Source organism: Mus pahari, chromosome 21 (assembly GCF_900095145.1).
Source record: "Mus pahari chromosome 21, PAHARI_EIJ_v1.1, whole genome shotgun sequence".
Taxonomy (NCBI): domain Eukaryota; kingdom Metazoa; phylum Chordata; class Mammalia; order Rodentia; family Muridae; genus Mus; species Mus pahari.
In genome coordinates, this window is record NC_034610.1 from 10,396,514 (window position 1) to 10,419,189 (window position 22,676).

The window sequence follows — 22,676 nt, forward strand, 5'->3', positions numbered from 1 at the left end:
AAGAATGCCCCCTATATGCACATATAGGTGATCTGTGGTGACCTGCATAAGAATGCCCTCTATAGGCTCATATAGGTTTGAATGCTTAGATACCAGGAAGTAGCAATGTTTGAAAAGATTGGAAGGTTAGACCAGTTGGCCTTGTTGGAGGAGCTGTCTCCCTGGGAGTGAACTTTGAGGTTTCAAAACCTCACACCAGGCTCAGTCTCTCTCCCTCTGCTTACATATCATCAGGAAGTAACACACACACACACACACACACACACACACACACACACACACAGCTACTGCTCCATCACCTGCCTGGATGCTGCTATGCTCCCCACCATGATGATAATGGACTCACCTCTGAAACTATAAGCCAGCTCTAATTAAATGCTTTCTAAGAGTTGGATTAGGGAGCTAGAAAGATGGCTCAGTGGTTAAGAGCACTAACTGCTCTTCCAGAGCTCCTGAGTTCAATTCCCAGCAACCACATGGTAGTCCACAACCATCTGTAATGGGATCTGATACCCTCCTCTGGTGTGTCTGAAGACAGCTACAGTGTACTCAAATACATAAAATAAATGAATCCTTAAAAAAAAAAAAAGTTAGAGTCAGGCAGTGGTGGCACACACTTTTAATCCCAGCACTCAGGAGGCAGAGGCAGGTGGATTTTTGTGAGTTCCAGGGCAGTAAAGACTATACAGAGAAACTGTTTAAAAAAGAAAAAGAAAAAAAAAAAAAAAGAGTTGTCTTGGCCACGGTGTCTCTTCACAGCAACTCAACAGTAATTAAGACAGACTCCTTTAAGACTACACCAGGTGTTGCTTTCAGAGCATCTCTCTGTGTAAGTGGGAGTGGTATTAAGGGTATTGGCATTGCAGACTTCTGTATCACGGACCTCAGAGCATCCAAGTTATGAACTACAGATGCAGCACTCAGGCTACAGGCCCACTTGTGGCCACCCATCCCCAGACAGCACGGGCCCCCAAGCCTACTTTGTGTTGTAGTAGTTATTATTATTATTATTATTCAATAATAAATGCTGGCAAACACCTCCATGCAGTCCTGGATGAGGGGAAACACCATGCTTGCCATAAACAAAAGGGTGTGACTTGGTTGCAGACATGACTGCATGCAGATGACAGCTGGAGACATATTTCTTACAACTTCTTAGTTAAGCAACCAATCTTTCTTGAAGAAGAAATGTCTCCTCTGGGCTTCAGCCCCTCTCGGCTGCAGAGTCCATCAAGGCCTGGGAGGCTTCCCTAGGCCTTCCCTGTTAAGCAATGATCATGAGTCTGAGCCCTTCTGAAGGGTGACTCTGGGGCCCCACTTCTGAAGGGTAACTCTGGCCTGGCACTAGCAAGTAGACCATAAACAGAAACTTCAGTTTCTATAGCTATGAAGTAGGATTAATAATTGGTAAGTTAGGGTTTGGGGAGGACTGGATGGTAGAAAGTATGCAATGGCAGGCTTCAAACAGTGCGCACCAAGCAAGCACAATAGAAATCTGGCATGCTGGTATCATAAAAACAAGAGCAGTCATTGCCATAGACCACTCCCATTGGCCTAGTCTGGAACTCAGGGGTGGCAATGAATTGTGAAATATGTGAAGGGGCTTTGGGTCAGTGAGAGCACCTGCCTGCTTCTGGGTGTCCCCTCACTCCAGGGGTCTGGAAGCTGCTGCTGCAGGTGGTCCCATGGAATCTGGCAGCTGAAGATGATGGCTAGAGCCCAGGCCCTCTTCCTTTGGCTGGAAGCAAGGAAGAGCTCAGCAGGTGGGCAGTAACCCAGCTTCACCGGAACTGCTGAGGGAACTGGATGAAACAGACAAGAGCTCTGACCTTTCCCTGTGCATGAAGAGGCACTGTGGGGAACACAGCTTGAGCTCCAGCTGGCACGAGCCAGGCCAGCACAGAGCTGGGGGATATTGGGAGTCATGGCCTTGGGCACTTTTCCAGGGTTCACAGGCTTGTGGGAAGCAGAGAAAAGCCTGTCACAAACTGAGAGGGAACTGCTGGGCACTGTGTACAAGTCACTCAGATCTGCCTGGGTGGATAGGACGGCATTCTTTGCAGGGGCGTGTGGGGTATCCCCCTGGAAAGTGGACTGGCTTCTTAAATTCACCTTGACAGTTGTGTGATCTCCTGGGCCAGGTGGTGGGATATATACAGTGGAAAAACAACACAAAGACCTTGTCTTCAACAAGGTGTAAGGCAAGGACTGACAGTCAAGGTTCTCATCTGACGTCCACACTCACTGTGGCACCAACACACCCAGGATCACACACATGAGTACACACACACACACACACACACACACACACACTTGTACAAACATAAATTGTGGCAAACTTCTTTTGATTACATAAGATACTACAATAATAAAAATAGTCACCATTTTGTCCTCAGATATAAATATTGCTTTAAATACCTTCAAAAACCATCGCGTGATATAAAATTCCACTAGAAACAGATATGCGGCTGATTCAAATCAAAAAGAGCAAGAAAAGGAAGAGATAGATGGGAACATATCAAGGAAACTCTACTTCAGAGCGTCTGATCCAAGACATGACACCAAATAAAGGCTCTGCTACTGTATGTCATAGGAAAATCTCAAAATAGCATTAATTCAAACACTAATTATTTTATATTCACACTAAAAATTTTTCTGAATAGGAAATCACAGTTACCTGCAAGATACTTCAGCGAGAGGAAGCAAGGGTATCCTTAGGCATGGTTTGATGGTAATGAACAAGGTAATTCTCATCTTCAGGTGATACACAGACTGCACCATTCAGGTTGTATCAATGGTAATTATAACATGAAACATCAGGAGTGGTTTTCAAAAAGGAAAATGCTATTATTATAAACATTTGCAGGCATTTAAGCATCAGAGCACCCTGTGTCACTGAGGTGGGCTGTAATGTGAGCTTACAGCTGAGGTTGGGTGTCTAAAAGCTGGCATGTGTCAGTGTAGGAACTGTGCTCGTGAAATCTGAACCAATCCATAGGAATGGTTTAGGTGGCAGACTGAGAGTTCCATAGAGGGTGACACAGACCAAAACTAGGGCCAGTCCTCAGGAAGGCGTACGGGAACAGCTCAGAGGCAAGACTAGGGAGGCTCTGAGGTGTAGTTATCATTGGATGAAGGAGCTGGCTAGAGGCGACAGGTGATGGGCACAGCTCTGAGTGCTCACTTAAAATGTCACAAGAATCCAGCACTCTCTGATGGGTGGCATGGGAAATGGGATGAGTATCAATTTTGACCTCACATGTGCAGTGTCCTTGAGGGCATCCCTGGGTGCCTATCACAAACCAGACCACTGATTTTTCTGCAGCCACTGGAGAGCAACCAGTGTAAGCTTGGGCCAACCCTACCTTAGCAATTCAGCCAGACTCAAAGCTTACAGAGGAGACTTCAGGGAAGCCAGAACATCACGGGACTGCCCCACAACCAGTCCATGGTAGAGTTTATCGAGAGTAGGTGAGGGATGGGGCCGTTCTCTAGTGGCTATCAGGAAAGTTCTAGATGTTCTCCTTCAAACATCTTCTTTTCCCATTTTTTTTTATCAATTCACAACCCATAGTTCAGCACTAGCTTCGGCCAACAAGAGTGAAAGCCCAGACGCACACTTCCGGTCTGATTAGTAGACTAGTTTGCCTACCACTTGTATTATTTCGAAGGGTTCAATTGTAAGAGAGTTGGTTTCACAGCAGTTTGTGCTTAGTGTTTGGTACCAGAGACTGCCATGTAGAACCATGGATACAAAATGCATATCTTGTACAGACTAGTTATCTAGCAATCAGCTTGTGCACAACTTATTACACTAAAATTCATTCATCCCTTCTAGAAAAGCTGCTTATTTTCATATTTCCTGTTTCCAGTCATGCTTGTTGCTTAACACAAAGGATAATATATTCAGAGGTTCTGGACACACTCCAGGGAGTTTCCGAGAATGCTCACATTTGCATTTGTTGAGGCAAATGAGCAAGCCTGCAAAAAGTAGTCTTTTCTGAAATGCACCCCAATAAGTGGCCATTCAGAAACGGTGGGGACAATGGTCTATCAGTCACACAGGGTCAGCAACAAAAGTGTTCACCCTGGGATCTAATTGTCTGGTTGTCTTACTTAGAGTTACTACTGCTGTGATCACACACCATGACCAAAAGCATCTCTTGGGAGAGAAAGGGGTTGATTTTGTTCACAGTTCATCATCACAAGCAGGGAGGGCACAAACCCACTCAGAGCAGGAGCCTGGAGACAGGAGCTGATGCAGAAGCCACAGAGGGGTGCTGCTCACTGGCTTGCTCATCATGGCTTTGCCCCGCCTGCATTCTTATAAAACCCAGGACCACTAGCTCAAGGGTGGGCACCACCTGCAATGGGCTGAGTTCTTTCCTCTCAGTCACTGATTAAGAAAATGCCTTCCGGCCGGGCGTGATGGTGCATGCCTTTAATCCCAGCACTCGGGAAGCAGAGGCAGGCAGATTTCTGAGTTTGAGGCCAGCCTGGTCTACAGAGTGAGTTCCAGGGTTCCAGGACAGCCAGGGCTACACAGAGAAACCCTGTCTCGAAAAACTAAAAAAAAAAAAAAAAAAAAAAAAAAAAAAAAAAAAAAAAAAAAAAAAAAAAAAAAAAAAAAAAAAAAGGAAGAAAATGCTTTCCGGTTGGATATTATGAAGGCATTTTCTTAATTGAGGTTTCCTCCTTTTGGATAACTCTAGCTTGTGTCAAGTAACCAATGAGTCAAGCCCTGTCTCCTAACAGCTCCACATTTCTCCCAATAGTGCATCCACCTGGGAACAAGTAAAAAAACAATATCTTACAGAGATACTTCAGATTCAAACCATAACAATACCAACATAAAACATGAAATTTGAACAAAATAGGGTCAGAACAAGGTGGCCATTACCTACTTCAAAGCTGAAATGGTGTCTGAGTGTTTGGAGTGGGCACTAACACAGTGACTGACAAGGTGTCTGAGTGTGGGACACTGACACAGTGACTGACATGGTGTCTGAGTGTGGGGACACTGACACAGTGACTGACATGGTGTCTGAGTGTGGGGACACTGACACAGTGACTGACAAGGTGTCTGAGTGTGGGGCACTGACACAGTGACTGACATGGCGTCTGAGTGTGGGGACACTGACACAGTGACTGACATGGTGTCTGAGTGTGGGACACTGACACAGTGACACGGTGTCTGAGTGTGGGGCACTGACACAGTGATTGACATGGTGTCTGAGTGTGGGGCACTGACACAGTGACACGGTGTCTGAGTGTGGGGCACTGACACAGTAGTATAAATTTGCATTTTACTTTCCCTTAACACCTTTCATCCAGGACTTACAATCATCAGCATCTCTTCTTTTGTCCTATTAGAGAAAATCAGCAGTGGTCCTTAACAGCAGTCTCAAGGGTGGCCCCTCCAGGAAACTGGTCATCACAGGCTGGGAGGGGCAGGACCTTAGGCCCAACAATCACTGCGAGAGGTGGAGTCTGTTCTGCTGTCCTGGCTTCTGTGGCTCAACTTGAAACTCCTCTTATAAACAGCCAGGAGACAGCATGGGGCCTCATACCCCAAGGGACTAGGAGCCCGAACTGTTACCATTGTCACCTACTCATCTGAGAGAATTTTCTACCAAAAGAAAAAAAAAATCCTAAAGTAAATGGATTGTTCTCACCCTCTCTGGTGCTGGCAGTTCCCATGAGCTCTGTGCACAGGGCATCATAAAGCTAACCCCACAGCAAAGTCAGGAATAAGGAGGGAACTCATGCAGAAGAAGTAAACCAAAGCAAGTCGACTCTGATTAGAATATGAATATACTTTGGTTGGTAATACAAGGGAATAAAAACAAAAAGAGAAAAGAACAGAGGGAGTGAAGGCAGGGTTTTAGGACCAGTCCTTCTTTTGAAGAACACACTCATATGAGGCATTTCTACAGGTCAAATTGTGGTCAGGCAAGTAGTTCAATTTCCACGTAGCTTGGTTTCATCATAATACTGAAAATGAGCTTCGGGAGGGCCTGTCACTTGTGGCCTATGTGCCCCCCGGGGGCCCACAAATGCCTGCACCTGTATGTACACCGTACCTTTTCTCCACTAACCACCTGTCACATAGGGAAGGCCAGCTCCCTCCCAGAGCAGACTTGGAATGCAGAGTAGCTTCTTTAAACTGGGTGAAAAAGAATGAGGCCCACATCTGCAAAGAAAGCCTTTCAAGGGAATGGGAAAAATGAACAAAATTTGCTTATTCCAGAAGGTCTGAGCCAAATCTCTCTGTGGCCAGGCTTGGGACCTCAACCACATTCTTGCTTTGATGTTTTCAAACACATGGATGTGCCAATGTTGAGCAAATCCATGACATATTCCCCAGAATATGAATCATTTTATCTTTCAAATACCAAAAGGAGTTATAAGAACCGTCTAATTGGAGACTGAGAAGACTACACTGAGTATGGCTCATCCATCTTCTGCCCTTGGGTTCTGCTCATCCTGAAGAGACCAATGTGGGACATCCGGGTGAACAGCATAGGGCCATGGCATCCTTGCCACCCTGAACCTTCAAGTGCAGCTGCCATTGTAGGGGTCATGAAGCAAAAGACCTCAGAGTGCAGAATAAGATGAGCTAGCTACTATCTTGCCCAGTGCTGCTTCATGCCCCACCCTTTCTTCTCTCTCCATCTCTACCCTCACCCCAAAGTACAGTCATGAAAGAGGCACCACTGGTTCATCTTTATTGAAGAGTATCATTTCTACTGTTCCTGAGGGTTTTCTTGAGAGGAGGGACTCTCAGATGGGGGTCAGTCCTACAGAGGAGGAGTCCAGCAAGGGCCTCGGAAACTGTCCATCCACTTCAATAGCTAAGCCATGGATTCTTTCTCTCCTTTCTTCTTGTATTCTTACCAGCACGTCAGCCATCACTCAGCCACAAATAGCTGAAGTTTCCCGTCTAAGGTGGCTGTGACAAGCTGTAATAAAAAGTAGAGCACTATATTAATTAAGTGCTCTTTCATTTATTGAGTAACCAATGATAAAAAGCTACGAAGTTTACACAGTATTTGTAATGTTCAAGTCAGAGAGCAAAATCTACTAAATTAGTAAAGTCTGCTGCGACTGTGATACCTGCTGTCCACCGGTCCAACACACGCAGTGCAGCTAACACCTGCACTGCTATAGTCCAACGTGCATTCTACTGATGCTTTACCATCTGAGGCACTTAGATCTTAGAAGCATCCTGAGTTTAAGGGTAGCCAGGGAGACAAGCTCTTATCTCCCAAGGTGGGGTGAGTAGAGACTAAAGAACTCGTGGGACACTGTCAAGCAGACCAACATGCACCGACCGGAATCTTAGCACAAGAAAGGAGAGAATCCAAGAGAATATTTAAAGAAAGATTTTATTTTATATATAAATGTCATGAAAATAAACATCTTTACTCAACGAGCTCCCAAGATGAACTGAAGGAGTTCCCTATCCATCCATGATGTAGTTAGTATCTCAGAGCCAAACCAGGCTGACCCATAGAGACAGCAGGAAAAAAGGTAGCTCATCACCAAACTATGGTGGTTGACAGACTAAAAGAGATTGAAAGAAAAAGTGTCTGTCAACCAAGCATCCTGTGTGCAGTGAATACACTTGAGTCATGATTGACACTGCCCAGGCAAGCAAAGACCAAGGAAGTACATTACACTAGACCCAGGTGTCTAAGTAAGATGGGTTGGAGGGTGCCCTACAAGTGAAGTGAAAGCTCTCAATAAAGGCAGAGATATGAGTAACTATTACATTAACTTTACTGTATTAGAACTCTGTAACTTATTATGTGTATGGGTATTCTGCCTACATGTTTGTCTATGCACCGTGTGCATCCAGTGCCATGGAAGCCAGGAGAGGGTGTCAGATTGCCTGGACTGGATGGTTGTGAGCCATTATGTAGGTGCTGGGAGTTGAGTTCGGGGACTCTGAAAGAGCAATCAGAATTCTTAACCACTGAGCCACTTCTTCAGGCCCTCAGAAACTATGTTTAAAAGACAAATACATTAGTAAAATGATCATTAATGTCAAAAACTCATATTGTAACTTAGATTTATAACTCTACATTTTCATATATTTATTTAAGAAGCAAATGCATTTCAAAGTTATTATTTTGGCTTATATTTTGATTAGCACACTATATAGTGACTGTAATTTTTAATTTTAATAACTGAAAGAAGGCCAGAAAGATGTCTCAGCTTTAGAGGCACTTTCTGCCCAAGCTTGGCAACCTGAGTTTGTACCCCTATTGAAAAATGGGGTACAGAGCTAAACAAAAATTTCTCAACTGAGGAATACCAAATGTCTGAGAAGCACCTAAAGAAATTGTTCAACATCCTTAGTCATCAGGGAAATGCAAATCAAAACAACCCTGAGATTCACATTCATTCTTATGTCTTGTTTACTCTCACCCTTCTGTGTATGTCTGCCCTTTCTTAATTAGAGCCTTTCATTCCCATGTCACTGATCAGGTCATTTCCCTCTATTCTGCTCTCTATTGCTCCTCCTGCACCACATCCCCAGAAATGACCCCTTTTAACTTTGCTAGTTTCTGCAGTTACTCCAAGGTATGTACTCATATCTGAAGATTTGGGGCTAAGAGCCTCAGATGAGAGAAAATGTGTGACGTTTGTATTTCAGGGTCTGAGTCATCTCACTCAATATGATGTTTTAGTTCCATCCTGTTACCTGAAAAGCTAGCTATTTCATTTTCTTTACAGCTGACTAGTATTCAATAATTTATACGTGCTACATTGCTATCACTAACCAGTTAAAGAGCAATTAGGCTGTTTCTACTGTCTAGCTATTGAGAATCGGGCAGTAATGAACATGGCTGAGCAAGTATCAGAGAAGTGGGCATAAGCCGATTAGTGAACTATGAGTTATACGATAGGTTTTTAACCTTTGAAAATTATTTTTCCCACATGCCATCTAGAATTTCTTATCTGCTGTTTTGTTCTTTTCCATTCTGACTTGGGGAAGACAAGCTCTCAAAACTGTTTTATGTATGTATTTCTAGTTATGACTAATGTTCTTTGAGCTATGTCTTGGGACTGTTTCTTATCTTGAGAATTCTCTTCCAGTCCAAGACCCATGTCTTGAATGGGACATGACTTCTTGTTTCTCACTGAGTTCTTTAAATACTACGGATATTATTCCTCTGCCAGTATGTAGCTGGTAAAGCTTCAATTCCACACTGTGGGCTTCCTCTTCATCTAGTTCAGTGTTGCAGCTCTGTAGAGCTTTTTAGGTTTACAATGTTTCATTTGGAAGCTATTAGTTTTAATCCTTGGGAAAGTGAAGTCTTATTTTCCTACATCAATACCATGTAGGGCTCTGCCTATATTTTCTTCCAGCTGTTTAGTGTTTCAGGTTTCATGCTTAGTTCTCAAATCCATTTGAGGTTAGTTTTTGTTAAGATGATATATAAGAGTTAAATTCATTCTTCTGAATGTGGACATACAGTTTTCCCAGCACCATTTGCTGAAGATGCTCTTTTCTCCAGTTTATGGGTTTGGGGTGACATCCTTGTTAAATATAAAATAAATAACATTACATGGACTCATGTTTGGGTTTTTAATTTTTATTACTATTGTCTGGTGTGTACATATCTGTTTTGTGCCAATACCATTTGTTTTATTAATGTGGCTGTATAACATATCTAAAGAACTGGAATTGTACTCATTCCTGCATTGTTTTTTTTTTTGTTTAGGATACTTTTGGTTATATCGGGGTTTTTTGTGGTTCCATATGAACTTTATATTACTGTTTTCTAATTCTGTAAATGAGATGGTGATTTTGATTGGGATTGCATTGAATCTATAAATAGCTTTTAGTAAAATGACCATTTTCACAATGTAATTCTAACAATCCATGAGCATGAGATATGTTTTTCATTTCTTAGTGTTTTTCTTTATCGTTTTCTTCAGAGGTTTTCATTGTGGAGGTTATTCACTTCTTTGGTTAACTTCATTCCTAAGAAATTTTCTTTTCTTTGAGGCTATTGTGAATAAAATTGTATCCATAATCTCTTTCTCTGTACATTTGTTGCTGGTGTATTAAAAGGTCAATTATTTGAACAAGTTGATTCTTTATCTTGCCACATTGCTGAATTTGCTTATTGATTGCAGGAATTTTCTGGTAGAAACTGTAGGATCCCTAATGTAAAGTGTCACATCATCAGCAAACGGATAGTTTGACCTCTTTCTCTATTTGCATCCTTTCAATCATTGTCTTGCCTTATTTCCCCAACTAGTGCTTGTGCGCACCACTGGATGGAGATAGGGATGTTGGCTATCCGTGTCTTACTGCTGACTGCAATGGAACTGCTTTAAGCTTTACTCCATTGAGGATTATGATGGTTGTGGGTTCTCATACATAGCTTTTATTACATTGAGCTCTGTTCCCTCTACCCCTACCCTATCTTGAACTTTTATCGTAAAGGCATGTTGGATTTTGTCAAAGGCTTTTTCTGTGTCTACTGAGATGATCATGTGATTTTTATCCTTAAGCCCTTCTATGTGATACACTAACATTTACTGACTTACTTATATCAAATCACCGTTGCATTCAAATGTATAGCCAACTTGTTCATAGTGTATAATCTTTTTTGATGTATATCTATATAGTATCCATATATATTCTTAAGAATTTCAATATATTCTTGAGAATTTCTTCATAAATATTCATCAGGAATATGTTCTGTAGTTTCCTTTTCCTGTAGTTTTTTGTTGCTATGTCTTTACCTCCTTTGGATATTAGAAAGATACTAGCTTTGTAAAAGGAGTTAGGTAGCACTCCTTCTGTTTCTGTCTTTTAAAAGAATTTTAAGAATGGTTGCTGTAATCTTTGAATGTCTGGTAGAATTCTGCTGTGAATCCTCTGGACCTAGCCCCACCCCTTTTTTTTAAAAAATCTGTAAAGCTTTTTATTATTATTTCAAACACATTTTTTTATGTGTCAGTTTGGGTTTTTTAATTTATTCTTGGTTTAATTTTGGTGGTTTGGTTCAATCTAGAAATCCATCCATTATGTATGTTTGTTTGTTTTCCAGCTTAAAGAGTATGTGTTTTTAACATATTACCTTTTAATATTCTGAATTCCTTTAATGTCTGTTGTAAAGTTTCCTTGTCCATTTCTGAATCTGCTAATTGGGTTTTCTTTCTTTTGGACAGTTGGACAAAGAGACTGCCAACCTTGTCTATCTTCTCAAAGAGCTAGCTATCTTTAGACTTAGTTCCTCGTGTTTTCTTTGTTTCTATTTCATTGATGTCAGCTCTGATTTTTACTATTTCTTGCCATTTACTGGGTTTGGACCTGGTTTGTTCTTATTTTTCCAACTTTAAAAGTTACATCATTAAGTCACTTCTGTGTGGACTGACTTAGAGTTAAACACTTCCCTTATAGGAGTACTTTCTATGTGTTCTACAAGTTTTGTTGTGCTATGTTTTTGTTTTCATTTAGCTCCAGAACTTTTTTTATTTCTTTCTTGATTTCCTCTCTGACACATTAATCATTGAGTAATGAGTTGATTGATCTCCACGAGTTTTGTAATTACTAGAGATTTGTTTGCTGTTAATTTTATGTTTTATTGTATTGTGATCAGATAGTATAACAAGGAGTTATTTCAATCTTTTTGAATATTTCAAGATTTGGGGTTATCCCGGTATGTGGCCTATGTAAAAGTTCCCATGTGGAGAACTGTATAAACTGTACTCTTGGTTGTTTGGCTGGGATATTCTGTAGATAACTATAAAGTCCATTGGATGTATGGGATCAATGAATTCCGATATTTCTGTTTATTTTTGTCTAGAAGGCCTGTATATTGAAGGATGTGAGACAACAAAATAGCATACTATTGTTAATCTGTGTCTTTAATTCCAGTAGTAGATTTTTTTTTTTAAGAAATTGGGTGCCCAGAGTTTGGTGCAAGTATGTTTAGAATAGTAATATCTTCTTAGTTAACTGTTCCCTTAATTACACTGAAGAATCCCTCCTTATGTCTTCTGTTTAGTTTTGGTTTGAAGTTTATTTTGTCAGGTATTGGAACAGTGACACCTACTTACTTTTGGTCCCATGTGACTAGAGTATTTTTGTCCATCCTTTTACTTTGTGGCAGTACCTATCTTGAAAAATACAGACATATTTCTTATAGACAGCAGATAGATGTATTCTATTTAGTCTGTATCTTTTGAAGAATTGCAGCCATTGATACTTCAAAGTTACTATTGAAATGTGTGAGTTAACTGTAGCCAATATGTTTAGCTTTGGTATTATTGTTTGTATTCTTAGTGGAACTTTGTGTTTAAATAACTATGGCATCATATTTCTCTACATGGTCTCTCTGCTGAACTCATTTCTCTCTTCAGTCTGAAGTAATACTTCCTGCATTTTTCTTAGTGTGTTGGATATACATTTTTAGGCTGTTTATGTTATAGATTTTTCTTTCCCCTTCAATCGTGGCACTTTTTCTAGGTATACTATTTTAAGTCGGCTGTAATAGATGTTAAGGACTTGAAATGCATCGCTTCACATTCATTCTGTCATTCAAACTTTCCACTGAGAAATCAGCCACTATTCTGATGCATTTCCTTTATATGTGATGGGGTTTTTTTTCTTCTCACTTTCAAAACACTTTGTTATGTATACTTAGTACTTTAGCTATGATATGCTGTGGGATTTTCTTTTCTGGTTTTGTCTGTTTAGTGTTCTGTGTGCTTCTTGTATCTATATGGATTCCTTATTTGGGAGTTTTCTTCTATGATCCTGTTGAAGATCTGGTTTATGTCCTTGGTTTTGGTTTCTTCTTCCTCTGTGCCTATATTTTGAGGTTTGGATTTTTTTTCACAATGTCCCACAATTATCCTGTATGTTCCTTCCCTATATTTTTAAAAATTCTTCATATTCCTTGCTTATGGAATGCCAGAACAGGGTCCAGAAATGAAGTCATGTGAGACGAATTCTAAGTCCTTGTGAGAACTCTGAGCAAACAAGACAAGAATCTTTTGAGCTGTTTCTTTAAAACATAAAATTGTACTTAGAATATTTTTCCATGCTCCTCCCAGGTATAGCAGATAAGAATGAGCTTACTTCAGAGTACTCATTTTTGTTGACTATTGCATGGGACTTTAGCCTGCCTCATTTATCAGTTCCATTTTCCCGGGTCCCACTGTCTCTAGAGTGGTGACAATTGAGGATCATGACTGGACCCAAGAGAAGACTGATATAAAAATATATTTAAAAAGGTATTAGTGCCAGGCTAAGCACAGATAGTCCTGAAAATAATGCACTGAAACTGACAGAACAGAGTTTGGCCTCATGTCCACACACTGTTCTGGAGGAAGAAATGAATTCTAATTTTAAAGACCACAAAATATATCTGATTTCATGTTGGAATAAAGCTGCACTTATTCTCATTTCAAACTGTTATACTCATTCATTTATATCACATTTTAACCTCATCTTTAGCAGATTTTATCAGAGAAAACTATATTAAACTGCACACAGTCTGGGTTTTAAAAAACAGAAACTGTTGGGCCACTTCCCTGAGCAGACTTTTGAGCACAAACTCTACAGCCAGTCCCACAACACCCAGAGGAAGATCCACTCCCCGGTGCTCTAAGACTCCCAGGATCAGAGGTGAGGGGGTGAGGAGGTGAGGAGGACACAACATCTGCCCCAACACCGGAAATAATTGGGACCAACAGGATCCAGGCACCCAGGAACAGGATCCAGGAACTCCACCCAACCAGTGGAATGGTTCCTTCTGGTCTGGCCCAGTACCTTGAGCAGACTTTGGGCACAAACTCTGCAGCCAGGCCCACAACACCCAGAAGAAGCTCCACTCCCAGGCACTCTAATATGCCTGGGACCAGAGGATCACAGGATCACAGGATTCCAAGAGCTTGGTCACACTAGGATCTCAGGGTCCCAGAGTCAGCTTGACTCCTAGGAGCTCTGACACTCCCAGGATCTCAGGATCCCAGGACCCCAGAATCACAGGATCACAGAGACAGCTGAACTCTGAGGAGTTCTGACACAACCAGGATCACAGGAAGAACAGGCTCCAGTCAGATATAATGAGGGCAGGTAGCACTAGAGATAATCAGATGGCAGGAGGCATAAGAACAGAAGAAACAGAAACCAAGGTTACTTGGCATCATCAGAATTCAATTCTCCCACCATAGCAAGTCCAGGATACACCATCACACAGGAAAAGCAAGATTCGGATCTAAAATCACTTCTCATGATGATGATAAAGGACTTTAAGAAGGACATAAATAACTCCCTTAAAGAACTACAAGAGAACACAGGTAAACAGCTAGAAGTCCTTAAAGAGGAAACACAAAAATCCCTTAAAGAATTCCAGGAACACACAATCAAATAGGCGAAGGAAATGAACAAAACCATTCAGGACCTAAAAATGAAAATAGAAACAATAAAGAAATCACAAAGGGAGACAAGCCTGGAGATAGAAAACCTAGGAAAGAGATCAGGAGTCATAGATGCAAGCATCACCAACAGAATACAAGAGATAGAAGATAGAATCTCAGGTGCAGAAGATTCCATAGAAAACATTGATACAACAGTCAAAGAAAATGCAAAAAGCAAAAAGCTCCTTACCCAAAATATCCAGGACACAATGAGAAGACCAAACCTAAGGATAATAGGTATAGAAGAGAGGGAAGGTTTCCAACTTAAAGGGTCAGTCAATATCTTCAACAAAATTATACAAGAAAACTTCCCTAACCTAAAGAAAGAGATGCACATGGACATACAAGAAGCCTACAGAAATCCAAATAGACTAGACCAGAAAAGAAATTCCTCCCATCACATAATAATCAAAACACCAAATGCACTAAACAAAGAAATAATATTAAAAGCAGTAATGGAAAAAAAGTCAAGTAACATATAAAGGTAGACCTATCAGAATTACACCAGACTTCTCACCAGAGACTATGAAATCTAGAAGATCCTGGGCAGATGTCAGACAGATCCTAAGAGAACACAAATGCCAGTCCAGGCTGCTATACCCAGCAAAACTCTCAATTACCATAGACGGAGAAAACATGATATTCCATGACAAAACCAAATTTACACAATATCTTTCCATAAATCCAGCCCTACAAAGGATAATAGATGGAAAACACCAACACAAAGAGGGAAACTATACTCTAGAAAAAGCAAGAAAGTAATCTTTAAACAAACCCAAAAGAAGATAGCCACACAAACATAATTCCACCTCTAACAACAAAAATAAGAGGAAGTAACAATCACTTTTCTTTAATATCAATAGACTCAATTCCTGAATAAAAAGATATAGACTAACAGACTGGATATGTAAACAGGACCCAGCATTCTGCTGCATACAGGAAATGCACGTCAGTGACAAAGACAGACTCTACCTCAGAGTAAAAGGTTGGAAAACAATTTTCCAAGCAAATGGTCCCAAGACACAAGCTGCAGTAGCCATTCTGATATCGAATAAAATCAACTTTCAACCAAAAGTTATCAAAAAAGATAAAGGACACTTCATGCTGGTCAAAGGAAAACTCTACCAAGATGAACTCTCAATTCTGAACATCTATGCTCCAAATGCAAGGGTACCCATATTCATAAAAGAAACTTTAGTAAAGCTCAAAGCACACATCACACCCCATACAATAATAATGGGAGACTTCCAACACTACTCTCAGCAATGGACAGGTCATGAAAACACAAACTAAACAGAGACACAGTTAAACTAGCAGAAGTTATGAACCAAATGGATCTAACAGATACGTATAGAACATTTCATCCTAAAGCAAAAGAATATACCTTCTTCTCAGAACCTCATGGTACCTTCTACAAAACTGACCATATATTTGGTCACAAAGCAGGCCTCGACAGATACAAGAAGATTGAAATAATCCCACGCACCCTATCAGATCACCACAGACTAAGGTTGGTTTTCAATAACAACAAAAACAATGAAAAGCACACATACTCATGGAAGCTGAGCAATGCTCTACTCAATGATAACTTGATCAAGGAAGAAATAAAGAAAGAAATTAAACACTTTTTAGAATTTAATGAAAATGAAGATACATCATACCAAAACTTATGGGACACAATGAAAGCAGTACTAAGAGAAAAACTTATAATTTTAAGTGCCTCCAAAAAGAAACTAGAGAGAGCATACACTAGCAGCTTGACAGCACACCTGAAAGCTCTAGAACAGAAAGAAGCAAGTATACCTAAGAGGAGTAGACAACAGGAAATAATCAAACTCAGGGCTGAAATCAACCAAATAGAAACAAAAAGAAGTATACAAAGAATCAACCAAACCAGGAGCTGGTTCTTTGAGAAAATCAACAAGATAGATAAACCCTTAGCCGGGCTCCTGACACAGTCCAGCAGAGTGGCAGCAGAGTGTGTCCCAGAACAGATCTCAGAGCAGTAGATCCCAGAGCAATCGATCCCAGCCAGAATTGCAATGAAGCTGCAGTGTACACGAGGACCCAAGACTGAGGCTAGCCTACATGGCACCTGAGGGAGATATGAGGGTACCCACACTAGAAGATGCATATGAAACGTGGTTGCAACTGCACATCTAGACCCTGGTTCCTGGTATCCTGGGGACTGGAAGTACTGCTCTAAGTTACTAAGATGAAGTTCTAAAGAACTGAGAAAGAAGGCACTGTAAAACCAAAATTCATCAAGAAATAGTGCAATGAACAAAAAAGAATGGAATTATTTTTCAACTAAGAATCAGTCTATAAGTTGATATGCAAAACACATATTGACATTGAATGCAAAAAGGTGGGTAGCTGAGTAACTGTTGGTGGATCTGCATCAATAAAGTGCTCTTAAAACGAGAGAGTACTCAGCCTTCAGTGAGATGAACAGATGAAGGTCAAATACAAATATTTAATCTTCAAATGTTGATAGAACACAGGGAACACATTAGAAATGAGAACCAGACAGGGAAAGACAGTGTATTGATTGACAAGACCAAACGCATTTGAAGACGGAAAAAAAAATCTTGTTTGTTAAAATACTGAAGAATTGTCCAAAATACAGCTTAGAAAAACAATTGATTTTAAAATAGGAAGGATCAATGAAGACTTGTAAATGGTACTGCGAGAGTTTCAAAACTATACCCAATAGAATTCAGAAGACAAACATAAAGGCAATGTTTAAGAAGCAACTTCTAAAGAACAGCAAATTACACATCTTAGATGCCAAAACAAAATGAGATTTTCAAAGTGTTGGTAAGTTTATAGCAATGAAAATTTTACAACAAAATAAGATTCCATTCACATGGGGAGGAAATAACAGACATTATCAGATATATATAAGATCAAATGTAACTTCAAAATATTATTGAAGGGGAAAAATGAGATTTAAAAAAAAAAAAAAAAAAGCAGTGGCAACAGAAACGAGTGGGAGTCCAGACTCTTTCCAGCAGCAGTGACAGCAAGACTGTGACTGTAGAAAGCACAGATGACAACCCAATGTATCACAAGCTGGTTGGGAGCTTTTATTTGTCCAGGAGGAGACAAACATAACAGCTTCAGGATTTTTCATGGTTAAGTAAAAATTGATTAAATTTCATTTAAATTTAATTTTCATTCATTAAGAGATAACAGTTAAAACAAAACAGAACAAAAATTCTCAGTCAACAACAGAGAATGCTAAAAACTACCTGGAACTTGAAGCAGGTTTGAACTCACAGCACCTGGGACAGCATGCACAGAGCCCTGTGCAAGCTCAAACCAGACCCAATCCAGCAGGGGAGGAGGGGCATGAAGTCCTGTCCCTAGCTGAGGAGCTATTGGTGAATGACAGCTACTGGGAGGCCCAGGGTCCACTTCCTTTATGGTTGTGGCTCCTGCTTGGTCCATGCCTCAGTGGATGGCCACACAACCAGGAGTATGTGAGCAGCACAAATTAAATTTGAATTTTTTAAAAAAGAAATTGAGTGGGCATGGAAACAGAGGTGCATCTGAAAGGAGTTGGGGAAGGAAAAATAAACATAATCGAAATATTTTATACAGAATTCTCAAAGAACATGCAGAAGAAAGAGAGAGAAATAGGGGAATCCAAGTAAAATGAACACCATATACTCTGTCTCTAGTCTCCCAACTCAGACCTAAGGAATGTTCAGTCTCCATACCACTGCTGATCTGGGTCTAGGAACCACTTCATAAACTTCACTCACTACTCATTCATTACTAACTGTGCTCTGAAAAGATTAGTGTTCCATTAGTCTGCAGGGACCATGTTGCTGGCAATGTGCTTTCTTGGAATTGAAAACAGTAAGACTATCTTTGAGGCATTGCTCCATGGGCATCTTGGGCAAACTTCCCCACTTTCTGGATCCCAAGTTTGCTTCAGCTGTGGCTATTGTCCCTTTTCTATAACACCATTCCAAGGATAGAAGAGAGTTATGTCTGTGCTGGTTAGCGAGAGGCCCCGTGACTGCCAGCTGAAAAGAAATAAAGGAGCACCAGGGCCAGGTGAGCAGAGAGCAACACGAACATGTGGGATCCACAATACAGACAGGATGGGGACAAGCCACCAAGACTGTCCTTCACTGTGTCTGCTATTCACTTAGGGAACACGAAATAAACAAGTGGATTCAGAATACAAGTAGCTTTGGCACTCCCTCCTGGGGGAGAAAAGTTTCCCTGGCAAAACCCACTGCCTGTGGTGGACACGAACTCCTGTTCCCAGGCCCAAGGCAACCCCACTGTGCAACAGAGAACTTAGCAGCCAATGTGTGCCAATGTCTGCAGATCTGCTGGTCAGACAGGCCATATATTTAAACACAAAATGCCACCATATCACACATGTTACCTTTTCTTTTTGTCTACTTTTTATGTCATATTTAATTTATAAAATGTGTTTCCTTAAAACATTTTTATACACATATTTAATATATTTGATTATATATACCTCCCTAACTCACTCCCCTCTTCTTTTCCCTGTCTTAATTTTTTATCCTCTGAAGGTACCATGCAAGGTTCAAAGAAGGGAGACAGCCAACAGTCCTATCCAGACATGATGAGCATGTGCCACATCAACAACCAGCAGGGACAATAACCCTAATTGTGCAGTAATTGCATACACATTTTGGCAATAACCAACAGCTAGGCTTAAGTCCTACCCAATAAGAGGGAAACTATGCTGATACTGAAACCTAGCTAACTATGCGGAACTAGTGAACTCATGGCTATTAGAGGAGAATCTGCAACCTCTAATTTACTAAACCAGCATAACTCCTAATAGATATCTATAAATATCTGTCCTTATATCACAGGTAAGTATAGTCCTCACCCTTCATCAAGGAATCTTCTCTTACATGGAGACCACTATTGAAAACTACAACTGCTTTCAATGCACAGTTGTGGGCCCCATCAGTACTGATGTCTATACCCACAAAACAACCCCCAGTCTAAGGCCCCAGGAACATTGTAGAAGATGGGTCAGAAAGACTAGAAGAACCAGAGGGTGGGGAAGGTTGCTGCGAGACTGTGTCTCAATCAGAAGCTATGTCTATAAGGCCTCACCAACATAACTGTCTAACTCTGAGCTGAAAGATGGTGATGTCAACGGACATGCCAAACTAACTGAAGGAAAGTCCACGAGGCCTTACCCTACACAAACCACAAATAACCAAAGGAAGCTGCGAGGAGGAGTGGGGGTCTTCCTCGGGGAGGAACACCCAGCGCTGATGGTCAGCCCTGAAAATATAAATACAAGTAGCATTACACAGAGTAAACAGGTTATATTAAGGAATCGTTGCATAACAACAAAAAAAGAGTTAATTTGATATCCTGTAGAAATTGAGTAAAGTGTGAACCACATGGTCATCTCAACGGATAAAAACAATTACACAAAAATTAAACATTTTCAGGATTACAAAAACACCAAACAGACTAGCAATAAAGGGGGCTTCCCTGCACATTATGGGGCCCAGCATGCAAACTCCACAACTGACATCATTCTTAATGACAAAATTCTGGATGTGTCCATTAAAATCAGGAACACAACAAGGATAGCTGCTCTTATAATTAGGAAAATTAATAAAGAGAACTACACTCATCGGGGTGGGAAGACCTGAAACTGATTTTTCAGATGGTAGAGTCATACGCACATAAAGTAAGAAACAGTCAAAACCAATTATACCTAATAAGCAAGTCCAATTGGATCACAAAGATCAATATAAAAAAACTAACTGCATTTCTATATGATTACACCCAAATGGTTATTCTAAAATTAAATTTAAAAATATTACGTGGAAAACAAGAGAAATAAATGGTATTTGTAACTGAATCTTCTTTTTCTTCCCCTGTGGATATATGTAAGTATAAACACATGCACACCTACACATGCTCAGAAAGAAATACGTGAGAGCCTCTAGAGTGGCCAATGGGGAACGGTCAGTGCCTGTGAGCTGTCATGTTTTCCCTTGTGTTTGCTGTCTCCTCCCTCTCCCTCTCTCTCCTCTCCCTGTCTCTGTCTCTCTCCTACCTCCCCCTGCACATCCCTTCCACATATTTATTTTGCTGTGATGGGGTCAAACCCAGAGCCTCTCTGCCACTGAGTTTTTAAAATAGGATCTTACTAACTCAGGTTGGCTTCAACCACCTGAGCAGCTGGAATTACAGACCTGATGGCCATGCCTGGCTTGTTGTTTACTCTCTATTTCCCTAAAGAATAGGACCTACTTCTTCTTGTTTCTTTTTCTTTCTTTCCTTTCTTTCTTTCCTTTCTTCTTTCTTTCTTTCTTTCTTTCTTTCTTTCTTTCTTTCTTTCTTTCTTTCTTTCTTTCTTTCTTTCTTTTTCTTTCTTCCTTCCTTCCTTCCTTCCTTCCTTTCTTTCTTTCTTTCTTTCTTTCTTTCTTTCTTTCTTTCTTTTCTTTCTTTGTTGTTGTTGTTGTTGTTGTTGTTTTTCGAGACAGGGTTTCTCTGTATATATCCCTGGCTGTCCTGGAACTCACTTTGTAGACCAGGCTGGCCTCGAACTCAGAAATCCGCCTGCCTCTGCCTCCCGAGTGCTGGGATTAAAGGCGTGCACCACCACGCCCGGCTGCACTATTTCTTTTTACAAGTTGAAAAAAAAATGAACAAAAAGTCAACAAGTTAAGAGGTACTGTTTCTGCAGTTACAAAACAGTAACTCCAACAATATATTTTCTGTCATTGCAGCTTACATTTTCACAAAGAACTACATATTATATGCAATTCCTATTAGAGAAAGTCTGTTTTATCATAGTCAAACTATCAATTGAATCCTTTTCTTACCTGTTCATGACAACAATTAGCACAAAGATACCCACTCTTGCACAAGTCTATACAAGTCTATGAGTGGTTTATCTGTCAGACACTGTTATTGTATCGCCTCCCTTCAAAGTCTGTTGTTCTCTTTAGTCTGCTTGTCCTTGAGTAAAACATACTTGTCATTCTTATAATTCACAAACTTCATTAGCAAAGTTCAATAATAGAACCAGCTGTGTAACTGAAATCCTATGTGCTGAGAAGAACGAAACTGCTGCAGCTTATTTGAGATACATTTTCAAGTTGGGTTTATAAATCACTTACAAAGAAATTGAACAGAACTAAAATTATGGTCCAACTGTCACATTCCTACAGTGTGACCACAGTGTGCTCAGGGCTGGAGGCCACAGCAATGAGTGTTTGCAGACCTGCAAGCTTTGCCAGGCCATCAGGGACAAATATCCTCGCCAGCCAGATATTAGATCAACAACCATTAAACATAATCTGAACCATCTTCCATGGCCAAGGCTCAAGAGCTGAAATCCAAACAGTCGCCCTGCTGCTGAGTGTCCACGTGCTGCATGAGCCCCTAGAGACCTCGAGGAGAAACGCCATGCAGAGGACAGAGCCGGTGACTGACATTAGAGAGGTACCCAGCTTTCATCCCTCTTTCTCACAAAACTTGGAAATCTTTGTTCAGAAAGAGCCACAGGGGAATGAATGCCAGAGCCAAGAAGTGGGAGTGGGTGGGTAGGGGAGCAGGGGCAGGGGTGGGGTATAGGGAACTTTTGGGATAGCATTTGAAATGTAAATAAAGAAAATATCTTATAAAAAAATTAGAAGAAAGAAAGAAAGAAAGAAAGAAAGAAAGAAAGAAAGAAAGAAAGAAAGAAAGAAAGAAAGAAAGAAAGAAAGAAAGAAAGCAAGCAAGCGAGCCTGTCCGGTTTCCCCAACCGCTCTGCACCTCCACACGTCACACTGTGGATTTACAGAGGACCACTTGGGACCTGGTCTGCGCATGATCTGACTCCCGGCTCCCTGGGCCACTCACACTGCAGAGCCGGCTCCGCCGTGTGTAAGACTGCTTGGGTTGTGGCTGGGCACTGCTCTCAGAAGGGAGGTCAGGGTTCTGGGGACCTTTTCACTCCCTTCCTCCTTCCTTCCCTTCTCTTCCCAGGGCATTCCACCTCGCTGCTCTGTGCAGCAAATTTAGGAAGAGAAATGCTTCTGGCACCAAATCTTCCATGTCAGAGGAGTAAATTATATGATTAAAAAAAATTACATCTCTAAACAATATTACTTGTTTCTTTAAGGAGCACATGACTGCACTCACCCACTTAACACACACACACACACACACACACACACACACATATACACACACACATATAT

At 40.8% G+C, this 22,676-nt stretch overlaps 1 protein-coding gene across 2 annotated transcripts in view; it reads right to left on the minus strand.

Moving 5' to 3' along the window:
* Positions 1-22,676, minus strand: part of Wdr27 (WD repeat domain 27) — a 106,836-nt gene that overhangs the window by 5,686 nt on the left and 78,474 nt on the right. Inside the window, exon 24 of one of the 2 annotated variants that reach the window (XM_021221604.1) lies at positions 6,898-6,962. In XM_021221604.1, the coding sequence (XP_021077263.1) occupies positions 6,944-6,962 (19 nt within the window). In that variant the 3' untranslated portion in view covers positions 6,898-6,943. Of the gene's footprint in view, positions 1-6,722; positions 6,963-22,676 lie in introns of those variants that run through there. The other variant, XM_029533062.1, reaches the window with a different exon arrangement.